At 35.3% G+C, this 22726-nt stretch overlaps 1 protein-coding gene across 1 annotated transcript in view; it reads right to left on the bottom strand.

Moving 5' to 3' along the window:
- The window catches only part of Sel1l (SEL1L adaptor subunit of SYVN1 ubiquitin ligase), a 56832-nt gene that overhangs the window by 29305 nt on the left and 4801 nt on the right, over positions 1–22726 (bottom strand). The window contains exons 2-6 of the mRNA XM_027931606.2: positions 21884–21921; positions 20483–20714; positions 2842–3009; positions 1297–1402; positions 312–474 (exon numbers count right to left, since the gene is read on the bottom strand). Coding sequence (XP_027787407.1) covers positions 312–474; positions 1297–1402; positions 2842–3009; positions 20483–20714; positions 21884–21921 — 707 coding nt within the window. The remainder of the gene's footprint in view (positions 1–311; positions 475–1296; positions 1403–2841; positions 3010–20482; positions 20715–21883; positions 21922–22726) is intronic.

The raw sequence follows: 22726 nt of genomic DNA, 5'->3' as shown, positions 1-22726 counted from the left end.
GGTGAAAATGCAAGGGTAAGTAGTTTCAGATGAAAAGAATAACCTATATGTTTCATTCTCTGAGACCTAATTTGGAAAAACTACAAATGTCATTGTGGCAAGATGTAACCTCAAAAACACCTTTACTGATCATAAGTGTTCTCACTCTAAGGAAAAGTAATACATAAGAGAGGTGAAATAATCTGCCAAAAAACTTGTATTTAAAGTTATCTTTCAGTCTTGTTAAAATACATCAGGGTATAGAGGGTAAATTATTGTTAAAATTAACAAGTGCTGTGTGCAGAGAGATTCTTCATTGAAAGTGCACTCACAGTTTGTCCTTTGGGAGAGCCTTCCTCAGTCAGCTTTTCAAACATTTCTCTAGCTGCCTGGATATTCTGTGTTATGTGATCACCAAACAAAAGAGCATATGACACTCTCTCCAAGGCCTTGGTATGGTTCATACTTGCTGCCTTTTGAAGATACCTATATGCTCTTTAAATATAAGCAAGTAAAAAACAAATTAGCAGTGTTTTGGAACTGCTATTAAAAGTTTTTTTTACAAAATCTATTAAAAGGAAGTATAAATAATGTCATCATTTTATGATACAAAATTTCCTGATATTATTTCGAATAAATCATGTTATTTATATATGTAGAAAACTTTCTGGATATTTTGACAAGGTACCAGTTCTCCCTATTACCCGAGTATCTTCGAATAGTCTAATTACACTAACAATAATTATAGAAACATCTATTAAAACATCTATTACAAAAGTTTGCAATAAGAATTGTAATGTGATAATGTTCAATAAACAATACAATAATAGCTATTGCAATTTTCTTTTTGACTCTGCACAGGCTACAACAATCAGCAAAACTGAAAAGCAAAAATGTTAGCATGTAATTACTTCTTTTATATTCTTTCAAAATGCAAATTATTTAACTGTAGTTGAAAATTCCAAAGCAAAACCAAAAAACAAACAAAATACCTGATGACAATTCCTTTTGTTAGTTTTTTAAGTCATGTTGAACCCTGAATATTATATGCACTCTTGGTTCTTAGAAACTATTTTCAACCTTAGTCGTTATTTCCACTTTTCTCATTGTTCATTCCTTTGATCAATACTTAAATCTTTTTATATAAACAAACTAAAATCTAATAAAAGTCATAATATGAATGTGTATGAATCATGTCATTTTCTGGGAACTTAAGAAATCTCGGTCTCTGGCAATTCAGTTTTTATAAAAAAGCACTTGGCTACTTTTCTCAATTATAGCTTCCTGGAGAAAAATGGACTTGACAGTGCTACCTACTCTCGTTTTTGGCTTTTTTTATGGCTTCCGTTGAGGATTTTCATTCCAGTCAGATACATCGTTTCTGCTTCCTGCATTTGCCGTCTCTTTGCAGCCTCTTCTTCAGCTAAAACAAAATGTCACATGCATTTAAATAGATTTTAATGCTATACCAATTATTTATCAAATATAGGAATTTATTATTTCTTTGGGAAGGTCATACAAACACAACAAATGATCTTTTACTAGTTTTAAGTGTGAGTGGACTTTACTGACATGACTTAAAAACTACAAAATCCATTGAAAAATCACTTTCTTTTAGAGAAAGCATTACTAAGCTGCTTCTCAAGTGTACATTCTGTTATTAATGCTGACATTTTATATATAACTCAATGAAGATTTCAGATTATATTCCAAGGCCAGCTAAAATAAAAACAAAAAGATACTAGATAGCAATACTTGTCAAAAAAAAGCTGTTGTTGTGGGCTGGGATTATGGCTCAGTGGCAGAGTGCTTGCCCTGCATGTATGAGGCATTTGGTTGGATCCTTAGTACCACATAAAAATAAATAAAGGTCTTATGTCTTGTGTCCATCTACAACCGAAAAAAAAAAAAAAAAGCTGTTGTAGTCAAAGGATAATAGGCCTTAGGCCTTATCTGAAATCTATATTTTATAAAGACAAGTATTTAATTACATAAGAAAAATCAGATTTTTATTAAATACAGATCCAAATTTAATGTTCAAGTTCCTTAATTTTTTCATATTCTCTACTAAAACACTGAAAATCACAGAATTGTTTAATTACAATTTTCAAAAATTATTTTGCTACTGTAAAATAGAGATCATCAAGACATATACTTCATTAAGATATTTAAACAAATAGAAATTAATTCTTGTACTATAGAAAAATCTAATGTATTAAACTGGAGTTCCCAGTCATACTGGTCTATACCCAAAGATTCACTATATTTGATGTTGTTTCCTAGGAATACACAAATATTATATCAGAATCATTATGCTAAAAATGTTACTTGGTATTAAAAGTGGTTCTGCTCAAGATTTTCTGTTAGAAACTTCCTCTGAAAACATAGCTTACCTGTAGAGGTTGGCCCCTTATTTATAATAACATTTATTTATACTTAGTATGATTAATATACTGTATTTGTCAAATGTTATCTTGGCAGAGAATACTCCACTCAAAATATTTAAAAGGCATTAGTTTTCTTCTAATCACTATTAATTGTCATCATAACAGTCTATTTCCTTTATTGCCAAAAATGTTTTGTGTTTATTAATGCAGCAACCTACCTGAAGTATTTATGGAACTACCTGTGCACACAAACTAAAAACCTTTTCATAAGACATGACTGTAATAAGCTTTCTGAGTGGTAGTCTGAAAATAAAGGCAGCACATGCTTCTAGTTCTGAAGTCCATTCATTAAGGCTGTAACAGGTCAGCTGGCCATTTCTGACCAAGGTGGAAAAGAATGGCTACAGACAGGCCTTCAACATGTTGCCCTAAACATAAAGCAATGTTCATATGCCTTCTGTTGAGCAATACTTACTTTCACAAAAGCCCCACTTCTCATCTGTCTTGTAGTCATAGGTTGTTGCACACCATAGTCTGCCATCTTCCCTTCCATCTGATGTACATTCTTCATATTCTTTATCCAGGAAAAGAAAAGGGAAATGGCAAGGCTCCCCATGTGCTGTGCCTTCAATGGCAGTCAAGGCTGGAAAGAAAAGAAATAAAATCAAAACATGAACTACAACTTTGGTATTCATGGATTCAATACTGTTGCTTTCTGTTCTTAGAATTTGAAGGTGAAGATACATGATATATGAATGGTAAAGGGGAACATAAGAGGCCAGTGCTGATTTTGATTAGGACCTGAGGTTGAGTCAACACAATGAGCATGATTAGCTGACAACTCACATTTAGATCTATATTAAACTTTTGAGATAAAACCTTAGAAAAGTGTGCCATAAAATTCTTGCCCAACAAGTGAGCAAAAATTAGGCAAAATACAACTGAAAAAAATTCCACTGTTCAGTAGAACTCCTTTTTTTCTGAGTATCTTGTAAATTTCTTTAATAATATAAAAGTATACAAGGAAAATGCTCCTGAATGCAAGTTAATCACTCACATACTCGTCTGTGATCCCACAACATTTTGGTAGAGCACTTACCATATGTTCAGAGTTTTTTTTTTTTTTTTTAAACCATAATCTAGCTCCCACTAAATTTTTTACATGATGCCTCTCATTTAAGGTAATAAGAATTCAAGAGCTCACAGCTGCTATTGTTATTCTTGGCACTCTCGCTCTGAAAGGTTGGAAAGCATCCCTCTTTCCTTTCTAGTGTAAAAAAGAGCATGTCCTAACATAGTAATTTAAAAAATATTTTCAGTAAGTTATGAAACATAAAATGAATTTCAAATGGTTTACCACCATGCAGATGTCATTCATCATCCTAGTAATAACTGACCAGAGCCAAATTACTTCTTCACTTTTGATCTGTCCATGTTTTAAAGAAATTATCTCTAATGGAATGAATAGGCAAATTATCCTTTAGCAACAATCTGTGAGAAGTCATTCTGAATACAGATTTCTGAAAAGGGCATTCCTATGCATTGCTACTAGATCCAAATCTGCTTTGGAAAGACAGAATCTGTAGAACTGCAGCTTGTAAACTGAATTTCAAATCAAATAGTATATGATGGTTTAAAAGAACATTTATTTTTTTCTATAATAGAAAATTTTGTCTTAAAAAACAAATAGCTTATTATAGAAATTCTAGTTCACCAAGCTTATACTTTTGTATGAAATAATTATTTCATGTGATAAAACTGTACAGCAAAAATTAGACAAAAAGATTTTGGCAACAATAGGTTTTAGCCTACTGCTGATTCATCACTAGCTGAAGCAGGAAGAACCTCCAGGATGCACCTGCTTCAATATAATCAAAACTGAAAGTTGTTAAAATAATGCAAATTACTAGAAAGACAATGTTGAGTCTCTAACCTAATTCTCCAAGCAAAATTACAATATGGAAACTGTTACTACTTTTTTTTTTTTGTGGTACTGGGGATTGAACCCAGGGTTATGGGGTACCCTACTAATGAACAATATCACAAGCCCTTTTAAAATTTTATTTTGAAACAGGGTCTTGCTAAGTTGCCCAGGCTGACCTTAAATGTGTGATCTTCCTGCTTCAGCCTCATAAGTAGCTGGGATTACAGGCATGTGCTACTACATGCAGCTTAAAATTTTTTAAACTTGTCTTAAAAATTTTGAAGTTACTGACTGGGATGTCCTAATTTCAAATCACTTATCTCAAGTAAAAATTCCTCACAATAGTGTTAATTTCACTATTAATTTTTTTCCATGGAGAGAGTCTGCAATGATTTCAAAGCTATTCTTTTAAAAACCTGTACAAGAATAATTATCAGTTTTAGAAACAAGGTATTCACTCTTTTGGTATGACGAAGTTGGTTATCTATGCAATTTAAAATAGTGATGGCTAGCAACCAAATCTGACACTTAAAATGAAAGGGGAAAATATGTCATTAAGTAAGTTCTGTAGTTTTGTGTAAAACTTCAGATTTTCTAGATAAGAAATCATATTTTGGGTCTATGATAATGACAGTATCACAATCTATTTAACATTAAGAGTAAGATTCTGGGGGAAGGGGATTAGCAAGGATGGTGGAATGTGATGGTCATCATTATACAAAGTACACGTATGAAAACTTGAATTGGGTGTCAACATACCTTATATACAAACAGAGATATGAAAAATTGTGGTATATATGTGTATTAAGAATTGTAATACAAAAAAAGTACATGTATAATGGCATAAATTGAAGTGAACATACTTTATATACAGAGATACAAAAAATTGTGCTCTATATCTGTAATAAGGATTATAATGCATTCCACTGTTGTCATGTATTTTAAAAATAATAAAATCAATAATAAGAAACAAATCAAATATTTAAAAAAAGTAAGAACCTTAATTTGTGGCACATATGAAATTATTGTATTGCTTTATATTTAAACTAGTAGAAATCTGCTCTTGCAAATTCAATTAAAATTATTCAAGATGGTATTCCTGTGCACAGGAATGGTGGTGCACACCTGTAATCTCAGAAATTGGGAGACTGAGACAGGATATTGCAAGTTCAAAGCCAGCCTCAACAACTTAGTAAGGCCCTGAGCAACTTAGTGACACCCTGTCTCATCACTGAAAAAAAAAAAAAAAAAAAAAGGGTTAGGGATGTGCTTCAGTGGTTAAGTTCTCCAGGGTTCAATCCCCGGTACCAAAAGAAAGAAAGCAAGCAAGCTTAAAAAAGTAAAACAATAACAACAAAAAACAAAAACAAAACAAAACTGGAAACACTCAGCTGTCCAGCTGAATATATATGTTTTTTCACACTGCTGGCAGGTACATAAATTAGCACAACCTCTCTAGAAGGGACAGTTAGTCATACTTTTTAGGATTTAAAAGATTCACATCTTTAGATGCAGTTTTCCTACTTTTAGGATCCTTACTTACAGAAAGCTCCCACAAGTATTCAAAGAGATTATATGTAAGAGAGATCTGTACAGTATTGTAATTTTAAAAATATAAGACTGAATAGAAAATTAGAAGTTCACTGAACCAGAGAAAAGGAAATAAAGGGAAGGGTGGGAGTATGAGAACAGAAAAGACAGAATTTTTCCTATCCTTATATATGAATTCACAACCAATGTAACCCCACATCTTATACAACAATAATGGGATCCTAATTGAAACAAGTTATTCTTATTCTATGTATATGTAGTATGTCAAAATATACTCTACTGTCACATGCGGCTAGAAAGAATAAATAAAAAGAAAAGAAATTCCACAACATAGAAGCATTCATAAAACTCCACTGTTAAATGAGTCATCAATTCAGTTTAAAAAATCAACCTAAAAAAAAAAAAAAAAAAAAAACCTCAAAGGTCTACTGATAGAGGAGATTGGTGACATCAACTTTGGCACAGCCCTAAATAGAAATGTGGGTATTATCAACACTGAGGGAATTAAAGATAACTAGAGAGTAGTGTAGACAGGTAAAAGGACAGAAGGCTGAATCCCGAGTCTCATGATAAAGGAATCAGCAGCTAAGTAAAGAAAACATCTTCAGAGATGGGAACAAATAGTGGTGAGGCATTACTAAGATAAGGACCAAGAAATGACTAGGAATCCACCAATTACAACGTGACTGGTGAAGGGATGATTTAGTGGTCTGGGAGGGACTAACACCTCTTAGAACTGGGTTAGAGAATAGGAATACAGGAAGTGAAATCAGTGATTACAGATCACTCTCTCAAGAAATTATGCTATCAAGGGAGTAGAGAAATAGGGTGGTACCTGGAAGGGTATAGGTTTTTTTATTTTAATGTAAAATATACCATGTTTGAATGCTGAAGGAAATAGTTTTGAGAGAAAAATATAAATGTGGCTAGACTGCTGTTACATATATTGAATTAAATGTCTGGGGAATATAAACATACCCTGTCCTCATTTTTTATTGTAAAATCAAAACAAAGCAAAACCCTAAAAGTTAATTTGATCTATATGAATAAACACAAGAAATTTACTTTGCAAAGTTCCCACTTTGAGAACATTCACAGTGTTATTAAAGATTGATATTGTATCTATAAGTTTAGATCAGTGTTCTGTTAAATAGAAGAAAATGAACTATTCATGCTGCTTGTTTGAGGCAATCTCGTTCATTAAAACATAGTAGTGGGGCTGTGGTTGTGGCATACATGAGGTTCAATCCTCAGCACCACATAAAAATAAAGGTATTGTGTCCACCCACAACTAATATATATATACACGTGTGTGTGTGTGTGTATATACACACACACACATATGTATATATTTAAATTATATATAATTTTTAAAAAACATAGTAGTCAGTAGCATCTAATTCAAATGTATTTGTAGTCAAATATAACTGAAAAACAGTTTGTGTTAAAAGTTACAAATCTCAAGACAATTGTAAAAGTGTTTACCAATTTTATTAAAACATCAAGATAAAAGCTTCATCAACAAACTGATCATCTCATACACACACACACACACATCCCCAGAGTACTGAAACAAAACACCTGTGTAGATGATTTAAGGGAAATCACAGTTGTCATACTTGATTTAAAGTAAATGGGGCAGCATGATCTCACTCATGTGGAATCTAAAATGCTGATCTCTTAAGTAGAGAGGAGAATGAATGGTGGCTGCAAGAGGCCAGGGTGGTTGTGATTGGGGTGGTGGGGGGAAGGTCAAAAGATATATAATTATAGTTAGGAGGATAAATTTCAAGAAATCTATTGTATATGATGTACAAAGTACATCAAGAAGACTATGATCAATGATATATTATTATTTTGAAAAATGTTTGAGGGATGTGTGCTCTTACCATAAAAATGACAATGTGAGGCAAAGCCCTGGTTAAAAATTAGCTAGATTTAACCATTCCACAATGTTATGGGTACTTCAAAACATTGTTATACATAACAAAGCATACAATATTATCTGTCAATGTAAAAAATTTAAAAATAAATGAATGAATGAATGAAAATAAAGCAAATGGTCTAGGCCAAATGAAGCAGTATTACTGTTGCCTGGGAATCTGTCCTAGTAATACTTAGGGGGAAATACCAATGTTACAGGCAGATTACTTTGCCTGTAAAGTTGTGAACTGCTAAACACAGTTGAAAAACTATATTTGTAAACAAACACGCTACATTAAGGGAGTCATTGCTTTATAGATGAAAATGTATTTTTCAGTAGAAAAATGAACTATGATGTGGAGTATGAACAAAACATCAGAGTTCATAAAAACCTCAACTCTGTATGAAAAGAAACTGATTATTTAAAAGTGGAGACAGAAACAAGTACTGGCCCGATACCCAGTACAAAGTGACAAACTTCATAACAATCAGGTGACAACATAGCCAAAGCCAGTAGAGTAAAACTTGTTCAGAAAAATGCTATTTAAGAACAATGAGTTTCTCTACACAATGGCTTGACAGGGAATTTAAATTTCAGAGGCCCTGGTGGGAGTGAGCATGCCTTGGTTTTCCCTAAGAATGATTTTCTAAAAGAGTTTTCTTGCACAAATAATTTCTTATAAAAGCAAACAAAAGAAACAATAGTCAAAGTCTTTTCTATTAAAGCCTGGACCCACTGCAGGCCCAGCCTCTGCTTCCCTTCTCTTCTACCTTTTTTTTTGCTTATTAGGTGAAAGGTCATTCTTTCCCTGCCATCCCTACTAAGCAAAAGGTAGACATGCTGAAGCCAGATTTAAAGATAGGTAGTTAGTGTAGTTAGGTAAATCAGGTCTAATATCCAGTAAGATAAAGAAAATGGAGACCATTATTGAATGGAGTTCAGGAAACCAGAACAGCAATTGGGGAAATTGAAATGTTAATGTCCCCAAGGCCCAAACCCATCCTAAGGAACTGAAAGTAGCAGCTCCCAGCAAACAGAGACACACTAATCAAATCACCCCAGACCCTTCCTGCACAGATTACTCCTCCAGTCCACCTATCTCCCACCTTTTGGCCTTCCCTCAATCACTGCAGGATTGAGGGAAACAGGACAGGAATGTGGGAGGACTAAAAGAAGACCTTAGCTATAAAAAAGAGAAGACGTCCCCCTTCCATGGATTTACCGCCTTTTGGGTCCCCTTCTTCCTCCAGGGAAGTCTTTTCTGCTGTCCTTTAATAAAGCTTCCACTTTCCACTCTACACTTGCCTTGGCGTGCTTCTCTGGTGTTATACTTCAGCATTATTGTTTCTTGTCACCCGGTAAACAGCGGTAACAATGCCATTCTGTTACTCAATCAACTTGCTTCCTTTGGAACCTGATTTAGTTAAGTTTAAACTCAATTCCCTTTGTGCCACTGAAATATTTCATGATGCTGGTTATTCTATTTAATTATTCTTTTTTTAGTTTTTAAAACTATAAGGATAATGTTTTTATTTTAGGAGATAATCCAAACAGAAATGTGTACCAAATTAAAGTGTAGAGTGGAGAGTAGAAGGCTTTATTAAAGGATAGCAGAAATAGCACAAATTAAAGAAAAATCAGTCATCTTTATCTACCACTTCAAATTCTTTTTCTCCACAGGTAAGGATAGTTAACAGAAAAGAAATTTTGGACTGTTTTCATGCGTAAACACACAAAAAAAGGGCCTTTTTTCATATAAAGGATCTGTGATGTTTTATTTTGTGTCTTAATGAATCAAATCATGATGCCCAGATATTTGGTCAAATATTATTCTCAATGTTTCTGGAAGGTGACACTTGGGTGTGATTAACATTTATTTCATTTTAATACTTTGTGGTACTAAGGATTTAATCCAGGGGTACTTTGCCATAGAGCTATATCCCCAGCCTTTTTTTTTTTTTAGACAAAGTCTTGCTAAGTTGCTTAGGGCTTTGCTCAACTGCTGAAGTTGTCCTCATACTTGCACTTGTCCTGCCTCAGCCCCCAAGACCCTGGATTACAGGTGTGCACCCTGTGCTCAATGAGAAAATATTTAAATTGGTGGACTCTGAGTAAAGTAGATTACCTCTGTAATGTGTGTCAACCTTATCTAATCAATAAGTACTAATTAGAACAAAGACCAACCTCTCCTGAATAAGAGATTTGTTAGCAGGATCATACTAAGTGAATGTGTTTATCAGCTTTTTGCTGCTGTGACCAAAATACCTGACATGAACAACTTGGAGGAGGTAAGACTTATTTTGGCTTATAGTGTCAAAGGTCCCAGTTAATGGTGCCAACTTCACTGAAGAAACATCATGACGAAAGGGCATGGGAGAGGAAAGCTGTATCAGTTCATGGCAGCTATGAAGTGGGGGCAGGGAACACTATAGACTGATGCAGTCCTTAAGGCCAAAACCCGAGTGACCTACTTCTTGCTCCCGCCTCCCTATCATTTTCTTCATTTCCCAGTAAGTCCATTCAAATGATTAATCCATCAAATGGATTAATTCACTGATGAAGCCAGAGCCCTTACAATCCAATCTTTTCACCTCTGAATATTGTTGCATTGCTTTTTGTGGGACATTCCAGGTCCAAATATAGCAGGGAATTGTTTTACAACATTATGTTTTTACTTACTGTATTACTGACATTCTTCCAGAGACGAAAGGACAGATATGGCAGAGTTCTACTAGTGGTTCTGCAGGGCTTTTGCTTTTCTAATTCAGGCATTCCTAAGGATCTAGGACCTATAGGTGAAGCTACTATTAGGACTGACCATGTGGAATAAACATGGGGATGAAGTCAATCTACTAAGGAGCTGAACAGGGGAGAAAGAAAGAGCTGGACCTTCTGATGGCAAAAGCCCCTAACCATCTACCTATTGCCTACTTAGGGAGCTTTGTTTTTGCAAGCCAAATAAACCTTGATTTCTGCCTCTGTTTAATGAACTTTATTTGTAACCAACCATGTTCTTTTTAAAATGGCTGCAAGTACTCTATAAGAGGGAATACCACAATGTAATCAATCCTTTCTTGATGGCTATTCGTTCATTTTCAACAAATGTTAATTGTTATGAAAATAGTTGACACAGAGGTCTATTATCCCTTGAAAGGCCTGCTTATATGGTAGGCCCTTGGATGGTGTCTGGGAATTTAAGCATTTGGGAGAGTTCCTACCATTCTAACTTATGAAAGTTACTTACTGTGCCTAAATTGCTTGTATAAATGTGCAGTTTATGTTCAATACCTGTTTTTGCCTCATGTATCTTTTTCCTATGCTGATTTTTCTTTGCATACTTTTACTATAATAAATCATAATCAAAAGACAGTAGAACGAATTGGACATAACTTTCCTATGTGAATACATGACCAGTTTAACTCCACATCATGTACAACCACAAGAATGGGAAGTTATATTACATGTATGTGTAATATGTTAAAATACACTCTTCTGTCTTGTATATCTATAAAGAACAAATAAAAAAATAAAAAATAACATGGAATAACAACAACAAAAAACAATAATAATCAAATCCTATTTCCTTCTAGCAAATTATCAAACCTTGGGATGGTCTTGGGTACCCAAGGGCACAGCTGCCAACAGAAGTGGGATTTGATCATGACCCAGACTCACTGAAATATGGTGAAAGTATGTTTTGAAAGAGGAAGGATAAAGGATGGCATATAATGATTCTCCAGTGTCTGGGTGGCTAGAGTCAACTATGATACGAGGTCGTAGCTGAATGGCTGGCTGTCATCAGAGGTAAAAGTACGTGTGGGATCTGAAAATGATAGAACCAACTTCAGAAAGGTTGGTTTGCTTTGGCTGCTGTTGGCCCCATGGCCCCACGGCCCCACAGTTAAACTGAGGGGAAAAGCAGAGTAGCCCAGGTGATGTGTGATGTCTTTGGTTTTTATCTTCCCTCCAATGGAGGAAAAAGGACCCTAAATTTCCCCAGGGTAGGCCTAAATGTAAAAATTTGCATTCTTCTCTTTTAGTAGGGGGAGCAACATCAAGTGCAGGGTAGAAGCAAAATTTTAGTTAAACAGGGGTGGGGTTGGGGAAAGTGGGAGGAGGAAACACTCCAGCAGCTTTTTCCAGCCTAGCTGCTGCTGCTGCTGTTGTAGCCTCCCTCCCTCCACTGCACTGCAGCCTGTCTCTGGCAGCTATAAGGTTAAGGTAGCAAATGCTGAACTGACTACTGAGAGGTTGAGTAAACTGTATAAGAAGGGAAAAAATGGATATTTTTAGTGGTTTATATATCTGGATATAAGATTAAAAATTAAAATGTTAAACATTTATGATTTCATAAATACTAGAGGAATCCTCAAGGGAAGTGACAAAAAAGAAATGTGTCAGTGGGACAATAATTCCTTGCTTTCTGCCATCAGTGGCTGTGTTATTCAGCTCTGAGTACTAGAAACAGAATAGTCTCTGTAGCTGATCATTCTGCTATGGAATTTGGATTTTTCCTTATTGAAGTGTCTGGAAATAGGGAGATAACAAGAAGAAGAGATGCTCTATAAATGAAGATATACTTTTGGAGTTTTCAAAAACTGGTTTTAATTTCCTGATGAATTCTGGTGAGAGTTGAGATATGATGTTTAAAGGCTGATGATTTTCCAGCCTGATGAGTATATTTTTGAGTGGGACAATTTGGACTCTTTAAGACTGACTAGACAGGGGCTGGGTGTGGCTCAGTGGTAGAGCATTCGCCTAGCATGTGCGAGGCCCTGGGTTTGATCCTCAGCACCACATAAAAATAAATAAATAAAGATATTGTGTCCAACTAAAAAATAAATATTAAAAAAAAAAAAAGATTGACTAGACAAAGGAGCCCAGAAAAGCCTTGCTTATCAACTGAACTTCCTGGCTCTGGAGCATTTCACCTCTGTTACGACTGAAGAAAAGTTGGCTTTTTTTGAATCCTGAATTTATTGACCTTAATTTCCAGATCTAAAACCTGACCTAAACTGCCTGGTGTAAGCTATCAGCCTCAGGATGAGCTGAATGCAAGCATAGGCTCAATGAACAGAACTCAGAATCTGCAACCCTGTTCATTTAGGACACTTCTCTTTTTGCTTGGCGGGACTGTCTGAGTCATATAAAAATGCCCACAGAAAAAGCTTGTTCTCTGAAGGGACCAGTTGAAATTCAGCTGCAGATTGGCTAGGTATTTCTGATACGGAGACTGATGGCATTCTGAACATGTGATTACTGCCAAAAGTTCCAAGTTGGGAGAATGTCCATCACAGAAATCATCTACTCTGAAGAGGTCAATCTGACTCCCTCTCAAAGCATGTCTCACTGTTGCTGACTCTTGTATTTGCTTTCCTTATTAGCTGAAGTTACAAAAATGGACTAACACCCAACACGGCTTCCCTCACTCCTTCCTGCTCCACACACTTCCATGAAATCTGATTTATAAGTATGGTTGTCCTTTGAAAGGAACTGTTCTTTTCTAGGCTGCTCCTTGGATAAATGATAAGGATGAAAGGGGTGTGAGGATATGATGTAAACCCATTCTGAATGTTTTGAAAATTCAAAATTTTGCTTTGAAAAATTTCTGAACATCAACTTTCTGGCGACATTGTATAAAAATGCTTTTCTCTGAAGATGTTTTTGTCCCTCTAGTACACCTGCTTCTCTGACAAAAGTTATGGATGAGATTAGGGGAAGACTGAAAAAATGTAAATTATGATCTCTTAATAGAAACACTGATTTAGTAACAACTGAGGAATATAAACTGAAACCCCTGATCTGGGGAAGCAAGAAGGAGGTAAGATAGCATTAGTGATTTTTGTTTTTCAAACTATTCCGGAAGTTTCTACTGCTTCCTAAAGGAAAACTCTTTGTGTCTTTCCAAGCTGTTGGGAAAGTGACTGAATTCACACTGTGGAATCTATGATTATACCTGACAGGGCTGACTATGAAAAATAGAAGGTGGCCCAGCCCTTGCACTTTTCATGCAGAAAATATGCAGCTGTGGTTGAGACTCATGAGTTAGATAAATTAGGTCACAGCAAAACAAGTGGAATCTACTGGCAGTCCCTGTGAAACCAGGGACTGGACTAATTATTTGGGCTGGAGTAGGAAGCCTAGGATAAGCTGCCCATGGTGGGAAGCCACATTGTAGCCTAATGTATGTCTTGCTTGAGATGCCCAACAATTGTAAACTCATTGTTTCCAGGGTTAACACAGGTACCCTGTGGGACTGAACTCGTAACACTGCCTCAGTCTTAGAAGGCTTTCAGGTCAGCCTCACCTCACTGGCTACCAGTCATGCTGTGCCTGAACTGATGCTCTGGGACAGGTTAAAGAAGGATTAATACAGAAACTTGAGGAGGAAGCCATCTGGCTTTCTAAGATAGACATATTACAATTAATAGGATTTGTTTCAACTGGCTAAGTATAGGACTTAGCCAATTAAGTAGAGGACTAAAGGGCATAACTGAAATCAATACAGAAGGTTGGCCTCACTACTGCCTGGGACTTACTGAGAATAAGTTTGCTGTAAAGACACCTTGGTCAGTGACCAAGGGGCAGACCAGGCAGAGAAGAGTTAAAGTACCAGGTCTAAACTTCTATCCTTGAAAAGGCCTGCTTATAAGGGTTGCCTTTCTAATCTGTGAAATTAGAATTCTGTTGAGTTCCCACCATTCTAATTGATAAGAGTGACTCACCCAAACTGTACAAACAGTAAGGCTTATGCTGAACACCTGCTTTCCTTCTGAGAGTCCGAAATTTTTGGCATATGCCAGGTAGAAGGTGCCAATTTAACTTGTCCTCAAGAAAAACTCCAGGTACTGGATCTCCAATGAGCTTCCCTGATAGAAAATATCTAACATGTGTTACTGCAACTTTTGCTGGGGAAATTAAGCACATCCTGTGTAATTCTACTGGGAGAGGACTCTTGAAAGCTTGCATCCAGTTTTCCCCAGACTTCACCCTATGCACCTTTTCCTTGGCTGATTTTGTTTCTTTTCCTGTAACAAATCACAGCTGTGACTACAACTACACACTGAGTGCTTTGAGTCTTTATTGTGAATTACTGAGTCTGGGGCTATGGTCTTAGGGATCTCTAATACAGTTGAAAATAAGAGTAAGATGTTCAAGAAACAGTAAAAAGGCAAGTGTGGCTGGAGTCATGCAAGTAAAGCTGGACAGAGGAAGGGTCTTATCATGTAAAGGTAGTAAAGGTAAGTTTGGATTCTGCGTATGACAGGAAGCCACGGGAGGTTTTTGAGCAGAAAGAAGGATCAGTGCAGCTGCAGTCAGGGATCTGAAAGAGTGAAAGCAGGGTGGCCAGACAGGAAGCTCTCATATCCAGAAACTCTTCAATCATCCCTTGGTAGTTCAGGAACTATTTTAGAAAGGGGAAATATAAGTTTTATCTTTAAGGATGAGCAGAAATTTGGTAGATGGATTTGTTTAAGGAATGAGGAAGGCATTTTAAGCACAGGAGAGAGAACCTGAACAAAGGCCCAAGGCATAAACTGAAGGGTGTAGGTAAGGAACAGTGAGGGGTTTAGTCCCGTTGAGAAAGGATGCTTGGGGAAAGAGCTGCAGATGAGGTTAGAGAAGGCAGCTGACATGTCAGACTTTGAAGACTCTGTGAATCATGCTAAGGAGTTGCACTTCATCTCATAAGGCAGATGGAGAGGTTATGACTGATTGTAAAGGGTCAAACTTGGGTTTCAGGAAGCTTAATAATGGCAGCAACATAAATGAGGGGCTGACAAAAACAGCAAGTTTAGAAGTAATTGTCATATAACCCAATTCTAAAGCATTCTGAATTGCATACACACAAAGCCATGCATAAATAATCTATTATATATGTATAAGAATAAAAGCCTTGGGCTGGGGTTGTGGCTCAGTGGTAGAGCACTCGCCTAGCATGTGCAAGACACTGGGTTCAATCCTCAGCACCACATAAAAATAAATAAATAAAGGTATTGTGTTCAACTACAACTAAAAAAAATTTTTTTTTAAAAAAGAATATAAGCCTTTTCATATACTAAGAAGAAATTAAAAATGAATCTGTCATTAATGAAGACTAAAACAAATGAAAACACATCTAAACATTTGTCAAGTTGTTGGTATAACAGAGAATTACTCAAGTGATTTTAAAACACTTATAAATCCCTACTAAAACATGTACTAAGGACAAAAAAATATAAAGAAATATCAGACTGCTTTCAGTGGCCCCATGGTCAGTGGTAAGGTTGTTGCTGTTATTTTGAAACTATACATACATATAGATTAGGACAAAACAATATAACATTAATGTCATCAGGTACTAAGAATTCCAGCATCAACAAAAACTAACACTAACATAAAAGGAAACAAATAGAGGTCTGGAATGACAGAAAAGCTAGTGGTAGTTCTGCAATCTGTTCTGTCCTCTTACTGGCTCAAGAAATAGAGATGACTTGATCAAATTACCTTAGAAACATGCTAATGAGAGACATTCTGGCAAGCACATTAAAAGTACTACAGGAACAATGCTTACTTACTGAATGCTTTAGCAGGATAGATTTGGTCTATCTAGATTGCTTATTATGCATAAACCTGGGAGGTATACTACAGGCATGACTACCCAGAAAATGTAAAAAAATTACACAATTATCAAGAACATACTACAGATGTCTCATGATTAAAATAGCCCTTTTGTAGAAATGATATTCCACATGCATCACTTAGAGGTCTTATATGTTAAAACCTGGGCCACAGCTCATCCTAAATCGAGGCAAGAAAGCACAGGGGCACAGCTCTGGCAGTCATGAACTTTTCTTTGCTTTGACTGTCTTGTGACAATTATCTTTTTTGAAAATATTCAAAGATAAGAGCTCTTACTATTCTCAGTTTAATTTGTCAACCCAACCCTTTGCATCATCTCACCAATAATGTTTAATTTGAATTGGAAGTATTAGTGTGAATATTTCCTAACAGTATCTACCAAAACTTAGTGGTCATACACATCTTTTGAGGCCTAAACTGTGGAATATAACTCATGAAAATAACTCAGGTTCCTTGGAGAAACACTGATATTAATTTATGGGTTTGGAAATGTATTAAGATGAGTTGGACACTTCTTGGCCTGCCTGAAAAAAAGTTAAGAAAGTTAAAAAGTTGTGAAAAAAGTTATGAAAGTCAAAAGAACAAAGGAATAAATTTAAAAGGATTCCCAAAGGCCAAACATGGGATGATTTGAGCAACAAAAAGAATGACTATAATATGGTGAAACATAAATACATAAAAATCTATGAATTTGTAATGATCCTTGTGATATTTTTAAATGTATGTTTGGCAATCCTCTCAGTTTCCTCACACAGTTCCTAAAACCCTCAGAATCTCTGGATTGATAAAGTATCTTCTGTATGCTAAAGAGATAGCATACAGAGGCTTGGGGGCTCCTGGACAGTTATGAGAGCTTATTGCCAGGGGAACCATGTGATTAGAGGGTTAGAATTTTAAGTCCCACCCTTCAGAGGGGCTGAAGATTGAGCTATACATAAATGAGTGGAAAATGAATTATCACCCATGCTTACATAATGAATCTTCCACAAAAACCTCAAAAGACTGAGTTCTGAAAGCTTCTGGATTGTTGAACACACATAAGTTCCTAGTGGAGAGCACACCTAGAGAGGGTAGGAAAGCTGTGTTTTCTTTTATAACTCACTTTTTGCATCATGTCTATTTGTGCTCTTCATCCATATCCTTTATAAGATCCTTTATGATAAATGGGTAAATGTGTTTTTCTGCATTCTTTCAGCTGCTCTAGTAAATTACCTGAACCCAAAGAGGAGATCATGGGAATTCCAGTTTAAGACTGCTAATCAGCTCAGGCATAACAACTTAAGGCTTGCAACTGGCATGTGAAGTGGGAGGAGGGAAATACTCTTATGGACTCAGCTCTCAATCTGTGGGATCTGATGCTAGCTCCAGGCAGACTGAGTTAAACGAGAGGACACCCAGATGGTGTCCAATGGGAAGTTTGCTGTCAAATGCCTGCTTGATATGTGCAGAAATATTCCCACATATCTGGTATGAGAAGTGTTTAATGAGTATAGAAAAACACACTTTGTTTTTTATTATCTGTTTTCCCCTATGTCCCCGACAATGCTCAAAAACAAAGCAAAGCAACAAACAATATAAAAATGAAACAAAAAGAAAAAAAAAAAAACCCACACATCTTTGGTCTCTGTTGGAGGGAATCAAATTATTACTTGAAAACATTTCAAGGGAAAAATAATCAACAATCAACAATTTATCCTGCTGGCCCCAATTATCTGAAAAGGGAAAGTTCTCTATAAAAGAATCCCAAGTAACAAATCCAGAAGGAATGGTAGAGAGTATCACTGCTTTGTAACCCAAAATGAAAGACAGGATCCAGAAAACAAACACAAACAGTGGCCTTCTAGGCAAAAGGTCAAAGAGAAAATGTGGTATGGCTAGATCAAGCTAATGCCAACTGATCTCACTGATGAAACTTAATATCACTAAAAGTGGAATAATTAGATACTATTATATGCCTCCCAATGTAATGCAGTATACCTGTAATAAAAAGCAGAACCAAACACATCCAAGCCTCTAGAGCTAACTTACAGTTTTTAGAATATATAGCAAATAGTAGAATAAACTAAAATAACAATACAAGGATACAACATGCTAGATCCATAATATGGGAAATTATATAGCATAAAAGACACTATTTTTTTAACAAATAAAATGACACTTAAAAAGAAGGGCAGGAGACTGTTACAGATTATGAGAAACTTAAGCTCTTAGACTGGATACTGATTCAAACAAATCAATTATAAGAAAACATCTGAAACAAGTGGGAAAATTGAACAGTCTGGGTATTAGGTGATAAAGGATAAAAACTAATTTTATGGTTTTGTTAGAAAAAAAATCTTACTTTTAGAGATACATACAACAGTAAAAGAACATGTGGAATCTGCTTTAAAATTCTCTAGAAAAGAAAAAAAATGCAGGGGTATATGGGGTGAAAAGATGAAACTAGAGCAGCAGAATGTTGACAGACGCTGAAGCTGGGCGACAAATAGGTATGAGGGTGTCATTATACCCTCCACTTCTGTGCGTATTTAAAAATCTTCCTAATAAAAAATAAAAAGAAATGAATTAAACTAATACTTGGCAAAAGTTTAAAATAGTAATTCATATTTGGTTGAGGTATGAGGAAAAATGTTAGTCTCAAAGGAAGTGAACAGGATTCTTTTTTTGAAAAGTAATTTAATAATTATGTATCACATATATTTTCTTGATTTACATTTAACCCAGCAAAATTTATTTTTAAGAATTCTAAGAAAGCCTAGTGTGGTAGCACACACCTAAATTCCAGCTATTCAGGAGGCTGAGGCAGGAAAATTCCAAGTTTAAGGCCAGCCTGGGCAATTTAGTGAGACCCTGTCTCAAAATAAAAGGACTGGTGATATAGTTCAATGGTGGGGCAACCCTGGGTTCAATCCTCAGTACAAAAAAAAAAAAAAAAAAAGATTCTAAGAATATGATATGCACAAAGATAAATTTAAAATGATCTCACAGTACACAACCTATTTCTAAGCTATGGTAAATTTATATATTTTTTTTATAGCTATTAACCATCCAATTGTAAATGGCTAATAACATGGGAAAATGTTCATGGCAAGCAGTTAAGTACAAATTGCAGGCCATAAAATAGTATATACATTTTAGCCAAATTTAGTTTTCTTTTTTTAGTTGTAGATGGACACAATATCTTTCATTTTATTTATTTTTATGTGGTGCTGAGGTTTGAACCCATGGTTTCCCATTTGCTAGGTGAACGCTCTACCACTGAACTACGACCCAAGCCCCAAATTTAGTTTTCTGAAGAAGTATTCATATAACTATAAAAAACAACCCATAAGTGTATGCTTCAAAATGTTAATAGCTGTTATTTCTAGTTGATGGAATTAAAATATTTTAAATTTTTTTAAAGATGGTTTTTCTATTCATGAGTAGGTACATTTCTAGATAAAAAATGAATTTAAATTTTTAAAAGTTCAAATCTAGATCAGTTCCCGAGAGTGGTTAACAATGAAATAATAAATGGCTATGGTGGTGATTTCTGAAATAATAAACTAAATGACAGAAGGCTGGAAGGATAAGGCAAAGCAGAAAATTTTTTTTAGAAGAACAGGCATTTAGCTCACACAAAGAAAATTTTAAATTTAAAGGAAGTGTCAAAAAGGAGAAAAAAGCAGATTATAGTTTACATGTTTATAAAAGCTTCAACTGGAGAGTTATAAATATCTAATACAAATTACCTAGTTATTCTAACAATTCTGAAAAAAGCTGATGTAGCATGATAGACAGTTCTCTATTCTATTTTGTGTTCCACCCTGATAATTTTAAATTATTATTTTTGGTATACAAAAAGAAATTTTAGAATATAAATATAAATCATATGGAATTTCCTCTATTGAATTCAGTTCACGTAACATAGGTCAAATCTGTTAAGTGAATAACTAATATATTAAAATCTAGAAAATGCCATAAAACTATACTTTCACATGCGGTTAATAATTAACAAAATTAGACTTCTTCAGCATTTTTCTACACTCACTAATTTTAAAACTTCAGTTATCTCTTTCCGAAATCAAGCAAAAGCAATAAAAACATCCCGACTACCTGGTTTCCGTACTTTCTTTGGCTCTTCATGGTCCTTGTTTTCTGGATTTGGAGATTCTAGAAAGCTGATTTCTTCTGTGACACTTTCCCCCTCCTGGTTCTTGAGGCTGTCTTCCTCTTCTTGAATATGGGATTCCAATTCTGATTCTTCTGAATCAAGAAATATCTGACCAGCAACTACTCTGCCCGTGGTGGTATGGTCCTTTACTGACTCATCTGATGGCAAAGAATTCTGAGAATATAAAATATTTTTAGTTATCAACAGAACCAAGACTCCCTCTAGCCTTCCTTCACTTTTGCAAACCCAGCTATGTCTCCTTCAGTTCATCCCTATAGGCTCTGGCTGGTGTTCATGACATGCCTTCATCACTTGCTTGACTCATTCTTTTTTTTGAATTTCAACTCAGATGCTACTTTTCCCAGGAAGCTTTTCTTAATTCCAAAAGTCCGGCTTAGGTTATCCCTCTACATGTTCTCATCATATATTATACTTACTCTATGATAACATTGTATTAAAATTTTCTGTTTTTATCTACATTTCTTCTAGAGATTAGAGCTCATACAGTGTCCTCCTTGGATATGTAAGAATCAGTCTTACTCATTTAAACAATCAATAAGAGCATAAACTCATTTTTCTTTGAAAAGTTATGTAAATGGAAACAAATGGCAGAAGTTCAGTCCTCAAAACTCAAAGAACCCCCCCCCCCCCACACACACACGGACTAAAACCAATTTCTAATCAGGCAACAAAAATATTACCCCCTTAAGCTTCTCAGATATACACACCAAATGTTCAAGTAGAAATTAAAGTTAATAGCCAACATTCTTTTTTTGGTACTGGAAATTGAACTGGGGCATTCAGCCACTGAGCCACATCCCCAGCCCTATTTTGTATTTTATTTACAGACAGGATCTCACTGAGTTGCTTAGTGCCTTGCCACTCCTGAGGCTGGCTTTGAACTCATAATCCTCCTGTCTCAGCCCCCTGAGCCTCTGGGATTACAGGTGTGCACCACCACACCTGGCTAGACAACATTCTTTTTTTTTTTAATATTTATTTTTTAGTTGTAGTTGGACACAATACCTTTATTTTATTTATTTATTTTTATGTGGTGCTGAGGATCGAACCAAGGCCCTTGCGTGTGCTAAGACAAGCTCTCTGCTGAGCCACAACCCCAGCCCCATAGCTAAATTCTTAATGAAAGTATCAACTATACTCTCTTGTAGGTCAGTGATTTTTTTTTTTTTACCCTAGAAGAGTTATAACTAATATTGATGTTGCCTATCTTTTTCTTTTCTTTTTACTCAAAAGACACAGATTTCATATCCTCAGTAAAGTACAAAATTCCATGCTTCTAAATTGGGCAGCAAATACTGGCCTGTGCAAATTTTAGTACACACCTTGGAATCCAAGGATTCTTCCTGGCTGCCTTCTTCATCTGTAAAGAAATTTTAATACAATTGGTCATCTTTTCTGTTGGGAAATTACAAATATTATTAAAATAAAATATTTGATAAAACAAATAAACAATTATTTTAAAATTGGTTGTATTCAGCATCTGGTCTCAAAATATTGAGTGAAAAGAAAAAAACAGGTTGAGGGGGTAACTTCTTTCTTTCTCTAGGTAGGAAAACCAACTGTATCCAGTCAAAATGAACAAACCTCAGATACTTTACCTTCCATCCAATTTCTGTAAATAGTCTGTTACTGAGAATGAGTTATTCAGTTCATAAAAATAAATATCCAATTTCATATTCTAGTCTTCTACTTATTCTGTTCTCTGCTCAGGATCTGGAGTTACATTGGCTTATTTTAGTGCTAATCAGCATTTAACTGTTTGCTAATACTGCCAAGAATGGCAAATCGTAGTCGTCGTTGTCGTCATCATCATCATCATCAGTAGAGTTGCCAAATATGTTAAAATTTGTTTTATTTCACTGAAGAGATAACCAGATAGATATAAAAAGTAGTATCGTATTATTTGTATACTCACCCACATGAGAGCTATTTATTAAGAAACTTGACAGCTTATACTAAATAAATAATGAATCCAGACACCAATTACACCTTTCTTCCAAATTCATCCACACTGCTTTGGTTATGTCAGATTACATAATTTTCCTTTTATTCTTTCTGTGTTTCCCAGCTCTATTGTTATTCTGGCTGCTTGTTATTCTTTTTCCTGGTCTTATATAAACACATGAAATAACTCAATATCCAGAAGCAAATATTTGATCTTTGCA

The sequence above is a fragment of the Marmota flaviventris genome, chromosome 2 (assembly GCF_047511675.1).
Source record: "Marmota flaviventris isolate mMarFla1 chromosome 2, mMarFla1.hap1, whole genome shotgun sequence".
NCBI lineage: Eukaryota > Metazoa > Chordata > Mammalia > Rodentia > Sciuridae > Marmota > Marmota flaviventris.
The sequence above is the reverse complement of the archived record's forward strand: the minus strand, read 5'-3'. Positions and strand labels throughout refer to the sequence as shown.